The sequence below is a fragment of the Oenanthe melanoleuca genome, chromosome 2, assembly GCF_029582105.1.
Source record: "Oenanthe melanoleuca isolate GR-GAL-2019-014 chromosome 2, OMel1.0, whole genome shotgun sequence".
NCBI lineage: Eukaryota > Metazoa > Chordata > Aves > Passeriformes > Muscicapidae > Oenanthe > Oenanthe melanoleuca.
Window position 1 is genome coordinate 80,273,496 of NC_079335.1, and position 16,578 is coordinate 80,290,073.

General features: G+C 42.3%; 2 protein-coding genes across 5 annotated transcripts in view; both read left to right on the top strand.

Annotated features, from left to right (window-relative positions):
* RELCH (RAB11 binding and LisH domain, coiled-coil and HEAT repeat containing) overlaps nt 1-6,723 on the top strand; it is a 73,358-nt gene extending 66,635 nt beyond the window's left edge. For all 3 annotated transcript variants that reach the window (XM_056483967.1, XM_056483968.1, XM_056483970.1), the window contains 2 exons: nt 1,331-1,401; nt 4,916-6,723. In XM_056483967.1, coding sequence (XP_056339942.1) covers nt 1,331-1,401; nt 4,916-5,036 — 192 coding nt within the window. In that variant the 3' untranslated portion in view covers nt 5,037-6,723. The remainder of the gene's footprint in view (nt 1-1,330; nt 1,402-4,915) is intronic.
* A 6,889-nt stretch (nt 6,724-13,612) lies between these two features.
* Nucleotides 13,613-16,578, top strand: part of TNFRSF11A (TNF receptor superfamily member 11a) — a 28,926-nt gene continuing 25,960 nt past the window's right edge. Inside the window, exons 1-2 of one of the 2 annotated variants that reach the window (XM_056484801.1) lie at nt 13,613-13,802; nt 14,367-14,570. In XM_056484801.1, the coding sequence (XP_056340776.1) occupies nt 14,508-14,570 (63 nt within the window). In that variant the 5' untranslated portion in view covers nt 13,613-13,802; nt 14,367-14,507. Of the gene's footprint in view, nt 13,803-14,230; nt 14,571-16,578 lie in introns of those variants that run through there. The other variant, XM_056484802.1, reaches the window with a different exon arrangement.

The window sequence follows — 16,578 nt, forward strand, 5'->3', positions numbered from 1 at the left end:
ACAGGTAGAAATGCTAAGTAACAAAAATTATGGTAGCTGTGCTTAGAAATTTCAGGGCTTTTATGACAGAGAACAAAAAGCTTGTTTTTTCACTAGAATTCTGAATGTATTTCTCTTGTACCTCTGTACACTTGAGCGTTAAGTATTTGTATAACATTTTGTGCAAATGGAGGACAGCAAATTTAGCAGAAGAGTTGTAGTCCTGTTTGAATGCTGCTCTTTGAAACACTCAAGAGTGTGTAACACCTGCTACCTAAAATGTTTCAAATGCCGAAGTAGTACTTTTGGAGAAATAGAGTGAACAGTGGCACAGATCTGCAAACCAGGCCACATCTTGACAGACTTGACAGAAACCAGCATTTTAATTTATACAAATACATTTTAAAATAGCTACCAGTTGGTATTAACTATTAGTGACTGATCTGTATTCTAGAGATTGAAACTAGGTTTCTTCATTTGTTATATATATATTGAGGTTTGGTAAGACAGTACTCATTTTAATTGCTTGTAGCTTTGAAATTTTAAGTTTAGTGTCTCAAAAAAGCATTTAGCTTTCTTTTCAGCTGTGGCAGAGGAAGTTTCCATTTTGGCAGTGTATATATATATATATCTGTTTATATGTATATATTTATAGTTTCATACTTTGCATTCTAATTTTTTTGCCTAAGTGTTTCAAAACGCTTTTGTCTTAATGTGTTAAAACAGTACTGTTGTGAACATGTCCCATGAATTAACTGTATTAATTTTTTTTAAAACCTGCTATTGGGAATCATTCCTTAATTTTTGGTTAAATGTAAAAATGTCTGTGTGGAGGAGTCTTAAGTCTTAAATACTCTGCAGAAAGCTTTAACACTGTAATTGCTTAAATAAACGAAAAAAGCCATGAGTCATAGGAACTCTGGAAGACATCAGTGGAATGATATCAAGTTGAATTTAGCACTTCCTTCTATTAAGATGTCGTCTTAGGATGCCACCACAACTTTTTCTTTCCTTGCTTTTTCTTTCATGCATAACGTTGATGAAGATATAGTGTCACAGATGTTGTTTTAGCTCTGTTTTTAAAAGCCTGGGAGGAAAGGAAGGAGTCCTGAACTTCTGTAACTATCTGGAAAACATTTTCTTCCTTAAGTAACTTTGAACGTTTTTGTTGTTTCTAACCACAAGGCATTATCAGATAACTGGAACTCAAAGGCACTTAAAAAAAAACCAGGGAAACCTTTAAACAGTTCTGCTAATGTCAGAATTATTTGCAGAGTAGATTTCATGAGAAGTGTTAACGTAAAAGGAAAAATGTCAAATGTTATGTATCTCTCTTCCTTATGTGTCTTAGGTTATTTTGAGTTCCATGATAAAAGAATGTGAACAGAAAGTGGAAAACAAGACCGTCCAAGAACCGCAAGGGTAAGACTTCCACTTCCCTTTTTCTATGTGCCTCCAGAGTGGTGTTCTATGGAGCATATTCCATAATGGTGTCCAAGGTTTGTGACCTGAAATCCTGCACTGACGTATGCTCTATTTGAAAACAGATTTTAGAAACTTTAGTACAGTGGTTATTTCTGTCTGCAGTGTAAAACACAGGGCAGTTTTTTTTATAGGAATTATGTACTTTGTTCTTAATTTTTTATTCATTTAAAGCAGTATTTACATTTCTGTCCTGAATCTGAGAAATCAGGGAGTGCCCAGCCTAGGTGCTTAGAGCAATGTATGGAGCAAACACTCAACTTGCAGGCTGAGGGAATTGTTCTGGTCCTGGGAATGGTTTGCTTCAGGCTGCTGTCCTGGTTTGCACATGACTGGTGCACACAAGAACAGCTTCTGCAGGCTATAAACTGACCCTTGTGTGAGTGTGCTGGTTAGGAAGTAGGCTGACTTTGGGAAAATGCCACCTGTGTTGCACTTTGGTAAAACACCCTTTCCACAAACACAGAGTAAACCCAGCTCTCGAGGGAGGCAGCAGACACAGATCATGTGTGCACTTCCTGTTAACAAAAGTAGCCAACAGACCCACATTGGACATGGAAATTTAGAAGATTCAGTGTCATTATGATGAGTTGTATGTGCTCTGTTGCCTGCTTACTGCCTGGAATGGCATGCCTGCAGGTAAATTCTTGTGGATTATTATATAACTTAATAAATCCTTAGCAGTGTTGCCAGCAAGTGTGTGAGAAGGTATCTGAAAAGAGAATCTGTTCTCAGTCCCAAGGCTTTGTCATGAGAATTGAGACAATTGCTGAAGCTTGTTCATGTCATGCTTCCTTGTCTGTAACAAACTGATAGAATTTGCTTCTTCAAAGAGCTCGCCCATAGTCCTGGAAGCGACTGGTAGTTTGGGAATGACTAAAACAAGAAAGGTGTACAAGAACTGAACAGAAAAAACAGAGAGAAAAAAAAGAAAAACAGTAGAAAAAGAGTCAGTCTCTCATGTACTAAGTAAAATAGTTCAGGTTTTACTAGTAGTAAATACTTTGAAATCACAGTCAGTCCTTTAAAGCCATTGCAGAAAGAGATAAATGAAAACTTCCTACAATATCTAGAGTATTTTCTTTAGGAATGCAGCTGCTGAAAACTAAGATATGAAAAGGATAAGTCTTTGCAGTCTGTTCCTTTGTTCTTTAATTAGCCTTCCCCTTTCTTACTCAACATCAGGCTACGGTTGTAGTCTTGTACTGTACAAAATTAACAAGAAATATTTTACCACTGAAAAAATGACCTTTTCATATACATAAATATCTCTGTTTTCTTGCTAAGTGCTTGCTAATTTCAGTTCCTAATTTCAGTGACAAGTATATATTTTTTTATATATTTTGCTGTGTTTAAATATTCAGTTTGCATAGTAATGGAAGTACTTGGGAGGCATATTCAAACTTCTAAGTATGCAGGATGCTGTGGATTATTTTTCTATTTACAGTAACATAGTATTAGAAAGTATGAACTTCCAGGCTCTGCAGTTGTTACTTTTTAATTTTTGACATCAGATGGCTGATTGCCCCCAAACTATTCCAAGAACCAATGGAACGCCTCCTTGTTTTCCTCAATCTTATTCAGGATCATTATGCTAATCAAAGTACAGTTTGTTTAAAACTACAGGTTTGTCACCAGTTTCTAGGCTTTCTTTTCTGAAGTGAGAAGTTTTATTTTTGTAATGCTGCTAATGCTTGGAATGTACAGTACTTCCCAAATAAGTTTTCATACCTATACGTAACTCTGGGGTACTTCATAGAGTGAGATAGCTTCTTGTCCTTAACTTAGCTGATAAGTGAGTGTAAACTGTTGCTTATATAATTTATATGTCCTTGCTCTATCATGAAATCAAAGGAAATTGCGTAAGGCATCCATAGTACTGTAGCAGTAATTTCCATGCTGAGTTTTATCAGCTGGAAATATGTGATTCATTAGTTGGCTGGAGATGTTTAATCAAGCCAAAGATGTCTGGCTACATGATTGTGCCTGAAATAAATATTTTACTTTAAAAGTTTATAATTAAACTATTTGCAAATCCACAGTACAGCTTTAGTGAGAAGCTTCTCTTTTAAAGGAACCAGAAATTATTATCACTAAGCACCTTTTTTTGTGTTGTGTAATGGGAGAAATACTGGGTCCATCCCTTCTGCCTTTGAAGAAATCATTCAAGTTCTGCTGAAACAATTCAAAGTTAGCTTCAGTTTGATCTCCTTGATGCAAGTGCGTCTAACAGAACTGTTTATAACTTTTCAGACTGCAAAGTCAGTTCCTGGAATCTGGCCTTTGCCAGTAAGACAGATTTTGTGGTCTTAGCTATAATTTTGGAATGCAGTGTCACGCTGAGTTTACAAGGGAGAATTTATTTGATAATGTTTTCTCAAACTATCCTTGTCCAATGTTGAAAAACACTTGCCATTTTGACTACAAATGTAGGAGGTATGGAATATTTGTTGATATTCCTGCTATGTACATTTGCTCTGTCTCAGGGCAGATGATTCCTACTGTGCTAAACAGTTATATATATCTGAAGTTGAGTTCACTGATATGTTGTTAATTAAAAACAATTAAAATCTGATAATTTCACGTAATAGGGGTAATTTCTTAACATATTATTCAAAGCTTAGCATCCCTAGCTTCAGCATTGATTGGATTACTCCTTCCGGTCTAATTTGTGGGAAACCTGTGAACTCTCCATTGTCCTATCTAGTATGTCTCAAGCAGGAACATCCAAGCATATGTAACAGGAGCCACATTCACAACAACCAGAAAGAGAAACTCCTTACCCAAGGAGGGGCTGACTCAGTAGGACTCAGGGTGGGATTTGCAAGAAATTTAAGAAGATCAAAGGAAAGCTGATCAAGTAATTAATAAAAAAATAAAGATTTATTGAGAGTTACTAGATTTACAATCCTCACCAATTTTTAATTCTGCTCAGGTGGAAGTAGTTGGAAAATAAAAAGTTGAAAATTAAGGAGGGAGGTCACTGTTTTGTACTTACCTTGCTTTTGCTCATCTCTACATGTCTGCTAATGTCACTGTTGAAGGCAGGTTTCTTGGGTTAAAAAGGTCTGTGTCTGAACTAATTCTGTTGAACTTACACTAAGTAAACATAAGGATTGACATTTCTGGTGAGAAGGCAAAGACAGTCTTTCACAGAGGTATTTGTCATTACAGCAATTCCCCAATAGGTAGCAAAGGGTAATATGTTTACATCCAAGGTACTAAAAGTTACTGTGTGCAAAAATATTTTATCATTTTCACAGGCACTGTGAGCACATTATAATAAATTCAACAGTGTATATATGGACTAGGTAGTAATGGGTTTTTGATTCTTGACTGACTGGTCTTTTTTGTTGAAACCTCTGAAACAAAAAGACAATTTAGTTGCTTAAGTAACAACATAATGTTCTTTTTAGTTTGTAGTCTTATGCCACTAAATATTTTTCTGTCCTAGCTCCATGTCAATTGCAGCAAGTCTGGTGAGTGAAGATACAAAGACCAAGTTTTTGAACAAAATGGGCCAGCTGACTACATCAGGTGCAATGTTGGCTAATGTGTTCCAGAGGAAGAAGTAAGATGGGAAAAGGAACTCCCAGCTAACACTAAGGTGGACCTCACAGAGACTGGTTCCTGTACTTGAAGTACTTGCCTTTTAATTTCTTCTGTCTTATGTTCTTGTAGTATAATTTTATTCTAACCTCCAAAGATATTTGCACTGCTTTTGAATATCGCTGTGTATCTGTTAATTTTGGGTTAACTGTGGTTGATATAAAACTGAAATCATAGTCTGTACCAAGTCCCTGTTCTGTGTTCTTGTCTTTCCAGCATAATTTTTTTTATATAGTGGAAGGTTTTGGTTTTTTTATTTTCTGACAGGATATCAGCAAATATCTGTATTATACATGGAGCTATTCTGACGGTACTTAAAATAATGTAAATTTGAAGTCATTGTCATGAAGTAATAAAAGTGGAGATTACTTATGTATTTAAATTATGAGAGAGTAATGCAGATTTTTTAATTATGTTTCTAAAAAGAAGAGGAAGAGCCACCAGCATTTGTCTGTGCTTCTAGGGTTGTTTTTGTAAGTACTGTGCATCTTGAATCCAGAGGAATTGCAGTATCTAATGTATGAGACTGCTTGCACTGCATCAGTCTGCAGGGAATGCTCATGTTTCACATGCTTTATGCTAACATTGTAAATGCTGTACAAAGTCCTTCAGATAAAATTCTCACATCTATCTGGTTTTTTTGAGGGATTTTTTCTTTTGTAGGGGTTTGTTTATTTTTTTTTATTTATTTTAAAGCACTTTACAAGTCTACACATCTGCAGGCACATCTATTAAGTAAAGGAAAAACATGATAAATGAATAAATGCGAATAAATGCTAATAAATGTGTAAGCTACCCCACTGGGTCCCCAGTACAGTTCTGCAGGCAGAGGAAACCTTATGCAGGAGACAGACAGCTTTCATCTTGCACTCAATGTGCAGTTCTGTGGACTCTGAAAACTAAAGATATTTTGTTGCTTAGATTGAATTTCAGTTCAAATTTTATTTTGGAGAATTTGAGATTATACTGAGTTGGATGTGCAGTTTCTTTAAATTGTTAAGTAGACTGCCTACTTTTTGAAAATTACAGGGACTATATTCAACTACCAAATATTTTTGTTAGCAAAGAAGCATTAACAACTAAATGCTTTTCTTCTTATACAGCACTTCCCCCCCCTCTTCTTTATTTCAATGTAAGCTTCTGAAAGTAAACTCAAGTGCATGCATGAACTGGTATGAGGTAGCAAAATATAAAAGCTCAGGCTTTCTCTGACACAGTGTCATTCAGCTGGAAGTACGGATGTCTTTGAGGACAGGGAAACCAAAAAGAGCAAGGGAATAAAGTATTCCCTCCTGAAACAGAATATGGATGGAATAATAGGTTGGGTATCACCCTTAGATGGAGATAATGGAGATAACTTGAGGCTTCTGACTGCTTCTTGTCTGTGCCTGTTGGCTCTGCATAGCTGTTCCTGCCACATTTGTGTTGTGACAGGACCTGCTGCTCACATGCACACCATCAGTCCCCTTGCACTGCACTGATGGAACATTTTTCTGGAGGCTACAGACAGCTCCACACCTTCGTGTTGCTCGTTACCATGAAAGCGTGTTTTTAGCAGACTGACTGTGAAATGAAGATACATTCCTGAGGAATGGGAAGTGGTGACGTTCCTCTCTATTGTTCTGTTGTCAATAAAAGGTTTTGTATACCTGCCTTGTCTTGTTACTTCTGCTCTTCTCTGAAAAAGATAATCACATCAACAGAGCTGTTACAGGAGAGATGTCTAATGCAAAAGAATTGTTTAGCCTTAACTCTTTCTACATAGCAGGTGGTAGACTGAACTTGCTGAATTTCCTATCTGTGTGCTTGGCTTCTAGACTTGTGGCTTTACTGCCATTTTCATGCAGGGTCTCCTCTTCTTCTATGTCTCCGGTGCCACAGTTTTGTTTTGAATTTTTTTTCTCCTTTTTTCTGCCTTCTTGAGCAGTTGCAGTGCTAGAGACAGCTTTATAGTCATGAGACTGAAATAAAACTCCATGGTTAAGCTGCTGCTTTCTAAAGCAGGGCAGCTGCCTGTGAGAGTGGCTGCTCACCTACACTGAACTTCATCCAGTAATTGGAAAACTTGCAAATTCGCACGAGCCAAAAGACTGTTACTGCAATTTAACTGTGGAGACAGTTGGAGGAGTGTCTTTAGTTTGTTAGTGTAAATGCAGCATCTCTACCCCCGTAGGGTAGGTAATTGGTCCAGTCTCTCCAGCCCCTTGAAAAGTAGCTACTCAGGGTTCTACTTCACACCAGTTGTAGGAATTTGAGTGAGGATCCCAAGAAGACCAGCACTGTAACTACTGAGGTGAAAAAATGACTGTGTAGGCAGCAAACTTCCAATGCAGGTTGTTCTTCAGGAGTTTTGCCTCCTAAATTTAAGATCTAAGGAGTTTTGGAAAGTGTTTATTCGTTTTCAAATATGAACAGACTTTCAGAATTGCAAGAACTTGTTCTGTGGGGGGGCTTGGTGATATTTGGGTTTTTTTCTGATCATTCCTCCGAACTGTGGTACTGTAGGATTCAGGGCTGGAAAACAGAGATCCATTTAGTGAGAAGACTATTTTAAATTAACCTTTCCCCCCTTTCCTGTTACTGTTCAAAATAAGTGAACCTTCTGGGAGAAAACATTTTGTTAAAAGAAAGCAGTTCATCCCCCAAGGGTTGTCTTCAATTGCTTATGACTGTAGCTGAGTAAGGATTCTGTAAAAAACCTACATGTTTGCTTTATTGGCATTGCCTGAACTTCTTCAGCTTCTTAGCTTTAAATGTCAAAGGTCTCATGCTGCCCTTAGTGAAATTCAGACAGAATCTTAGTATCTTTATTTAAATACTGACTCTTGTCTTAAACAAAAGCGATCAGTGGGCTGAAGGTACCTGGCTGCCTCAATATATGTTTTCTGTAGATTAAGCATAAGGCTAACTGGTATTATGCCTACATTTTGTTCTGAAAGAGATTGTTTTCTAGAACTCTAAATTAGGCAAATTTTCTTTTTGTATCTTCTACGCAAGGTGAATAAAGGGAGCTCCATAAGAAAAGCTGTTCAGTCTTCTGCCAGTCTCTTCCTACTCCCCTTCTGCAGCAAGAAGAAAAACAATCCTGCTATTACTGTACCTGAAATTATATTCTGGTTAGAAGAACTAAGAGCAGTGTTTGGATTTGTAGCTAGAGAAGGTGAAGAATCTGATGGATTGAAAGATTAAGAATTATCCATGAAAAACATCTGTTGTGATGGACAAGGAGGAGTTTTTTTAATGTATTGTGGGAATTCATTGCTACATAGGGATGATAAGATGATTCAAAAAGATTCTGCAGAAAAGTAGATTTGTGGGATATTTCTGCTCTCTCTGTTGTGACACTGCTAATGGCACTTCTCTGTTCCAGGAGTCGGTGGCTCTATATTTTAGTGCATTTATGAAGGTGGGTATAACGCATTACAAATGTTTTAAGTAATTTCCTGTATGGAACTTACTGATGATGATATTTAAGTAAACCATGAAGTACCAGCACAGGTTCATGGAGCAGAAAAGTCACTGGCATGTTGATACAGCAAACTGATTGGCATGGCACTGATCCAAGGCGGAATCACAAACGTTCCTGCATCAAATGTGAGTGCTGGTGAATAACAGGAGTGAAGGCAACAAGATTTCATGGAAACTGATTCACTGGTTTTCCAAGTGCATTTGACTAATGTTTCTAGTAAATACATTAGTATCCATAGCTAATTTGGTTTAGACTATGAAATTGGTCAACAAAGGCCCAGGGGAGCATGGTTTTTGAATAAAGCTGTCAGGTCCTGGATGTCAGTGGTGTACACTGATATATCATGTGTTAACTAATTTGGATGAGTAACTATGAATGAGTCATCTTTTTCCAGAGAAGCTGTTTTAAGGTTTCCTTAACTTTAATGCTGGCCAGTTTTCATCCATACAGGTAAGCTGTAGGAAAACATGATTCTGCTTACAGAGTTAGTAACAGGCAAGTCAGTGGTAAACATCCTCTGTCTTTGGAGGCACCTGCACTATGTGCTGAGCTTGAACATCCATCACACAGTTTGGTGAAAGACTTTGTTAGGCTGAAGATTTCCATTTTCCTAGAAACTTCTGAGAATGAGCAGTTATTCTGCAGAAAGTCAGTGACTTGAAACAGTGACTCACCACTTGATATCAAAGGCCAACACCATGGCAGTGGTCAGTCTGGTTCCTTTCCCAGCACTGGGATTCCATGTGCTTGATTGACACTGCCTCCCTCAGTCACCCCATGTCAGACTGGTCTGCACCCTCTTGACTTCACCATCCCACAGAAGCAAAGGGCTGTTTGTTCTACTATTTAAATGCTGTTTGCAAAGAGGGCTGTTGCTGTCTATTTGAATATTACCTTTCCCAAAACTATTGTGACTGTGACCTTGTGCTGCTGCTCCTTGCGCTTTTCACAGAGTTTTTTCCCATTCTACAACACCTGAGAGGCCTCTTTGGGAGATGGAGGCAGTAGAGTGGAATCCTGCTGAAGTGACAGCAGCTGTAGCAGAGTGTGTGCCTTTTTAGGATCATGTGGGTCATTCTGTCAGGCATTTCCACCTTCCCCTGCAAGGGAAGGGGAAGTGGTGATGGGGCAATATTTAATAGTCAATGTAGGTTTGATCCCTTGCTGACAGATGAATGTAGTCAATTGATCTAAGTATGAGTCATCTCAATCAGGTGAGTTTCAAAGGAGTTTGGGATCATTAAGTGTGCTGTTAGATAAAATGGAAGGGTGGCTCTGGGGAGCTGGTAATGGGGTGTTGCAAAGGAGTTGGGGTCTCAGTCCCCCTGCTGGTAGGTGTTAGCCAGCCTTAAAGACTCATTTCCAGGGCTTCAGGACTATCCTGGGCAGAGCAAGCTCCCCAGGCCATGCCAGTATTGCTCTTGTCCCGAGGATGAATACATGACTCAAGTCGACAGGTATCTTATAAACATCAAAGTTTAAAATTCCCCATGACTTTGTATTTCCTCCTTGGAGTATGTTGTCACAGTGGCTGGTGATAACCTATCAGCTCAGTGTCTGCTTGCACGTACTTCAAATATCTGACGTACTAGCGGTGGGTGGTTGAGAGCGTTTTTCTTTTGAATGCTGTGGACTTGAGGTTTTTGGACAGGCATTTAGCAGTGGTACATTTTTGTGGGATTGTAAAAGGTGTGTTGTGTAAACCACACCAGTGTGACTAAGGAGCTTTATTACAGTTGCTCTGTCATGGGAGATATTTGTGTGTTTGAAAATTTCAAGGAGACGGGGCAAAAGAATGCTATAGAAACTTGCCTTTCACAGGAAGAAAACAGTTTCAAGTTGACGTGATTTTGTGTATGGGTTGGGGTTTTTTGTAAATAATAGATTTAATCTTAAAAATCGATTTATTTTAATAGCTAAAGTTAATAAATAACCAAGTAAATAAAACTAGAGCCTCCTGTGCTAAAATGTGCAGATATTTTTCTGTTTTTTCTCCCGGTGTAGAAAGCTCCACATGCTGGGTCATACAGTAGGGCTCCCTCCCTGCAGTGGGTGATGAGGCAGCTGAAGGCAGCCTTTCTCCCTGGTCTCATGGCAGACTCTCTGCATGGATTGCTGGTACTCCAGAAGCTGCACTGCAACTCATCTGCCCTACAGGGCATCCCCCTGATTTAGAGGGATTTTCCTAGAGCTCTAACTTTGCACTGCACTGCCTTTCTTGCTCACCTGCTGAGAGGCAGATGCTCATATTTACAAAGCCTGTATTTAGAACACAGACTGAAACCTCAAATAACCTTTGTGACACATATTGAAAGGAAACCATTGATTGTGATCGATCAAAACCCTTTATCTCATCCTCTATCCCTTGACAGCCTGAGTGAGGCAAGGGAATGCATTCACAGCCTTCCTGCACATGTGGAAAAGTTTCCCAGGGTGCAACCATCTGCCTTTCAGTGTTGCTTCTCTGCTCAAGTTTCCATCACATCACTTTGAAGATCTGGATTTAACAGAGAGCCTCCTGGTTCTCCCTCCTGGGGAAAGGGGGCATCACAAGGTGTTGGTGTCCATGTACAGGTAAGGGGAGTTCAGTGGCATGGGTAAAGTGAAGGAACAGCTGGGGCTGTGAACCTGAGTGCACAGGTGCTGCTCAGGGGCATGCCCTGGTATATCCATCAAACCATTCTTGGCCTTTGCTTTTTGGTTTAAAGTTTTGGAAAGAGAGGAGACAAATTCAGGCATTGGCTGGGAGTGAGTTGCCACTTATGCAACTCTTTTTTTATGTAAAAGAGGAGTTTTTACACTGATGCTGAAAGGGTTTAATTTTCATACAGCTACAAAACTTGCAGTGTTACGCTGATGTGCTTCTTTTAGAATAGCATTTAGCAGGTAATACCCACTTTTCTCTCTCTAGGAAGGAAGTAAGAAGAGATCCATACTGACCGCAGCTCTGCTAAGCGGTCAGCCAGGCTCACGGTTTGTTTTCCATGGCAGGCATCACCAAAGAAGGGATCCTGGAATTATCCAAGGTATTATTTTCATTCTGTCATGCTTCTAAGGCTGCACAGGGTTTTCCACCTCTTTCATAAGAGCTTCCCAAAGGCTGGTCCAGTTTATACTTGTGTGCCACAGTGGTGAACACAAACAAGAGGCACCCAAATGTCACTGTTAAGTTTGAAACCTTAACAATTCAAGCATTTTGGTTTTATTCAAAACAGGTGCTTTGCAAAGGTAGCAAAATAAATAGCAAAAAAGGTAGCAAAATAATGTTCCGTAAGAGAAAAAAAAAAAAAGAAAAAGAGAAAAAAAAAAGAAAAAAAAATTTCTAGAACAGGTGGACAAATCAGTTTTGGTATAAATGTTTAGGTTTTATTTGTCCTACATGGAATGATATATGTGATAAGTATGAGAGAATTGACAGTGCTACATGTTCCCTGGTTCATATTTTATAGAATTCACATTTTAGTTTTTAACAATCTACTGCAATCCATAATTAAGACTGTAAAGCACCCAGTAGTGGCTTCTGTGGGTTTTGGCTTAGAAACATAAAATTTAACTCAGAGGAAAATGTCTGAGCTTTCAGAAAAAGGCTGTTTTCACATAGTGGTAGAAAAGGAGAAATTTCAACCCAAACAAGAAATATTTCAGACAGGATCAGGGGTGAGAATGCAAAAGTAATCAAGATGATGTGCAATACTGACTGCTCTGGAGCTCCTCTGAGCTGCGCAGGGCTTGGCTTTACTCGATGCCTTCAAACTCTTCACTTGACACCTTCAGAGCAAGCTGATAACACATCTAACTGCTCGTGAGAGTTTGCTCTTGCAAATCTGTGGTTAGAACAAGCAGCTGGTAAATAAACACAGCCTATAGCCTTGGTGTTGTGCTAAATGTGAAAAGGGGAAGAGACTTAACAGACTGTTCTGTTTAAAAAGAAACATTTCCTTGTACCATAAACACAAACATTTTAAAACATCCCGCTGGCACAGAGCAGCATGTTTTCAGCAATGGGTGGACAAGGCTCCGGCAGAAGGATCTCGCCGGTGCTGTCCCTCCCTCTCAGTGGGCTCCCTCCAGGACCAGCCAGGACTAACACGGCTGCCAGCAGCCAGGCACACACCTTCCCACATGTCACCCCTGACCTTGCAGAGCCCTGCTTTGCATTTGTTCCCTACCAGGCAAGCTGAGTGCTGTGCCCATCCCTCCTACTCCTCACTCCCAACTCAGTTCTGTTCTGGACTGGCAGCCTGTCCAGCCCAATGTGATGAGACCCTGACCCCTCAAGCAGGGTGACAGGGCTCTGGCACTGCTCGATGGCTTGCCACAGCCACACACACACACCCATCAGAATGATCCTTGCCCAGTCACCTCAGGAGCAGCTGCTGGCCCTAAGCCAGGCACATCATGCAGTGTTGCTTTGAGCCACCAAACTCACCTAGGAGCCACCAGTGCCCAAACAGCTGCGTGGTGTCAGAGACCAGGCAGCAAGACCTGCTTGAGCACACATCAGGCAGGGCCCAACACTTGCTGAGGACATTGAGGGACAAGCAACTTTAGGTAGATTAAAAAGGCTTTATGGCCCCTGGAAACTATGTAGGGGTGAAGTGAAGGTCACGGCTTCATTTTGCTGGGCAGGCAGGCCCTCCACTAGCTACAGGAAAAAAGCTCAGCAGCTGTTTCTGTGCTGAATGGATCATTCCTCTGAGCAGAAATCAGACAACAGCACCACAGAGGAAGGCTGAGTTTTTCATATTCTCTTCATCTTTTGTGTTTGAATGTACTTATTTATTTGAAAACACAGAGAAACTCCAGTTTTTTCCCGGTCAAGGGTTAAACCTAAACACATAAGTGAAAGAACAACTTCCTTCTTTGGCTAAGCCAGAAACGTGCTCCCAAACTTATTTCTCAGCACGTGAGCTCAGGAGGGCAGGTTTTGTGTCCACAGGGTGAGCTGGGCTGGCTCCTCAGCCTGTGTCGATAGCCCGGCCGCAGCTGAGAGGGTTCCCGTCCCTCTGTGAGGCAGGGACACCGCGGGCCGTGCCGGGCCCGCCACCAGCCGCAGCCCCGGCTCCGGGCAGGGCGGCTGCCGGGGCCGGCGCTGGAGCCTCGCTCGGGGTCAGGAGGCCACCCTGCAGCGTTCCGAGTCAGCTCGCAGGGACCGGCCCCGAGCACGGCCTGGAGTGCTTTGGGAGAGCTCCCAAAGCACATCTTCCGCTTTTCTTCCCCTCTTGGCAGCACTCCCGTCCGCCAGCTCCCGACATCAGCTGAAGTACGTGGAGGGGGAAGGGAGGGGCACCTCGAACGGTGCCAGAACGCCGGGGCTGTGGGCTGGAACCCACATGGAGCCCGGGCACCGAGAGGGGATGTGGCCCGGGAAGGGACGGGACAGGAGCTTTCCTCAGAGCTGCGGGCAGGGGGCGAGGTGTGAGGCTGCCTGAGGCCCAAGATGTCCTCTGGCAGTGACAGGCGATGCCCGCGGCCATGAGGAGAGGCGGCAATTCCAGGAGATGACAGCGGGGGAAGGTGTGGGGGCTGGAACGGGAGGGCGCAGAGGCGGGGGCAGGTGGATGCACGGCCCTGCCGAGAAGGACCAGCCAGGAATGCAATCCCCACCGGCCGGAGGAGGGACGTGGGCTTGGTGACTAAACTTCTTGTAAAAAGGGGTGGAGAAAGGAAAGGGAGGGACAAGAAGCGAGGAAAAAAAAAAAAAAAAAAAAAAGAAAGCCCTGTATGTCAAGGCTGAGGAAATGCTGTGGGAACTACAGCCAGGCGCTTTTTTTTTTTTTTTTTTTTTCTTTCTCCTCTTCTTCTTCTCTCTTCTCCCCTCGTGTAGCTGAGAGGAAGGAAAGGAAGAAAGAGAAGTAGTCAGCTCAAATGTGCCTCGCTGCGCTGCCGGGGCGCGGGGGCTTGGCTGGAAGGATCTAGTTTCCCTTCGGCGGCAGGAGGAGGAGGCGGCAGAGACGGACAGCCAGACATGCCCGTCCCGTCAGGAGGCTGCTGGCTCTTTCTGCTGTGCCTCGCTGCCGCAGGCGAGCAGGTAAGGCTGGGAGCCTTGGGCACATGGGGAGCTGGGTGCCGCATCCCTCCCGCAGGGTTGATTTGCCCGTCCCGCTCTCGGGGCAGTCGGCGGGACGGAGAATCCCGCGGCTCGGCACAGCGGCTTCGCCTGCTTGGGTTTTGGTTTTGTTTTTATCCCTGCAACTCATAAGCTTCTCTCGCTTCTGTAAAAATCAAACTCGTCCAAGCCCAAAGTTGCAAAGGAAGCCAGGGGATCTGCGGGGAAAACAGCCTGCTTCTGCCCAGGGCAGGGTGTGAGAAACCAGAAAATATTTGCAGTGAGGTTGTTGAGGGATTTAATTTGCATGTAGAGTAAAAATAAGGCAGACTCCACCCTACCGAACAGATTTATTCGAGAGAGCGTGGGCACACTTGTCCCTCCGGCGTGGAACGCGGGGTTTTGGCAGCCCAGGTCCAGCTTTCCCACCGGGATGAGTCCCCTCCCGCTCAGGCCATCCCACCATCCCGAATGTTGGCAGCCCCGGGACGTGGGTCGGCTTCGTGACCCCAGGTCCATGAGTGGGAGGCTGATGCTCAGAGCGGCCGCATAGCTCGCTTGGAGGGTGTTGTACTGCTCATGGCAGAGCCAGGATCCCAAGCCCGGTGCCAGGTCAGCTGCCCCAAAGGGCAGCCCTTGCCTCTGACGGGCTTTGGCTCTGTGGTTGTTTGCAAACACAGCGTGCTCTGGTCGCAGCTCTGCGCGATGCCAGGTGGCTGCTGGTCATCGTGGTACACTTGGGATCCTGGCTGGTCTTCCCCTGCCGTCGGAAAGACCATTTGCTACAGCCAGCGCTTGCTCAGCCTTGTGAATGGCGTACATTGCGTTTCCTCCAGCAGTTTACGTCGGCAGAACCTTGCTTTGGTTTTTCTAATTATACAGCTTAAAAATTTTCCTTCTCCCTTCTGGTTATTTAGACCCTTCTAGACTGGCAGGATTTACAAATACCATGCTACCCTTTATTTACATTTTATTTCCTCCATTAATCAATGTTTGGCAGCTTTGCTGCCATTTGTGTTTCTTTCATCTGAACTTCTGGTATTTTTCTGTGTCTCATTATTCTTGATAAGTTATATAACTTAAAGTGGTTCCCTCAACATGGAGCTGTAACCGGCCCATGGCTGGGTTCCCTGAGAGCAAGGTGCAGCTTCAAGAAAAAAAAGATAAAAAACCCAAACCAAAACAGAAAACCCTCTGCTGTCTACAGCTTACAATTTAATGTCTGACCGCACAGTCCTGAGAGTCTTTCCTTTGGATCCCTGGTCCTAAATATGTTGCCTAAAACCACAGAGGCCTTTTTTTCCCCTTCTTAAACATACGTTTCGTTTTGTCCACCCTCACTCTCAGGCTTCTCTCAAATCGCTGCTTTCCAGGTGTCCTCCATATGTATGTGAGTGAGCCTGCGAATTTCAAAAGTGACTTTTACATCACTTTTAGATGGTTTATCCTATCCCTCTGTATCCTCTGTGTCTCTTTTTTCCTGCCCTGGTGCTCAGGACTGATCAATGCAGCAGGAAGAGCAGACCTCAGCACGCTTCGTGCATTTACTTCAGGTCACTAGCCATTATATGCCTGCTTCCTTCTGGAGCCATTTGAATTTAGTGCAGTTTTTCCCTTTGGAGTATCCTCATTACCTGGAACTGGCTCAGCTTTTGACCAGACCTTGGAAATTCAGATTTCCACGGTACAGCTCCCAGCACTTTTCAGATACCCTGATGTCGGAGCCAGAGCTCCTCATCATTTCTCACCTCTTGATTCATAGCCTTTAACAGGACACAGAACAGGGAACTTGTATTTATTTTGGGCTGATGTGTAAAATCTTTCCACTGCATCCAACAAGTGCTTAATTCTGAGTCTGTCTTTGTGCAGGGTGCAACTTTGCAGCGCCATTGCTTTGGACAAGTAGCACAAAACTGTAGGAAACTCCCAGAAAGCCATAGTGTAAGAATAAGAATAAAACATAATTTGTTAAAGAGCTCGTTAATTTAAT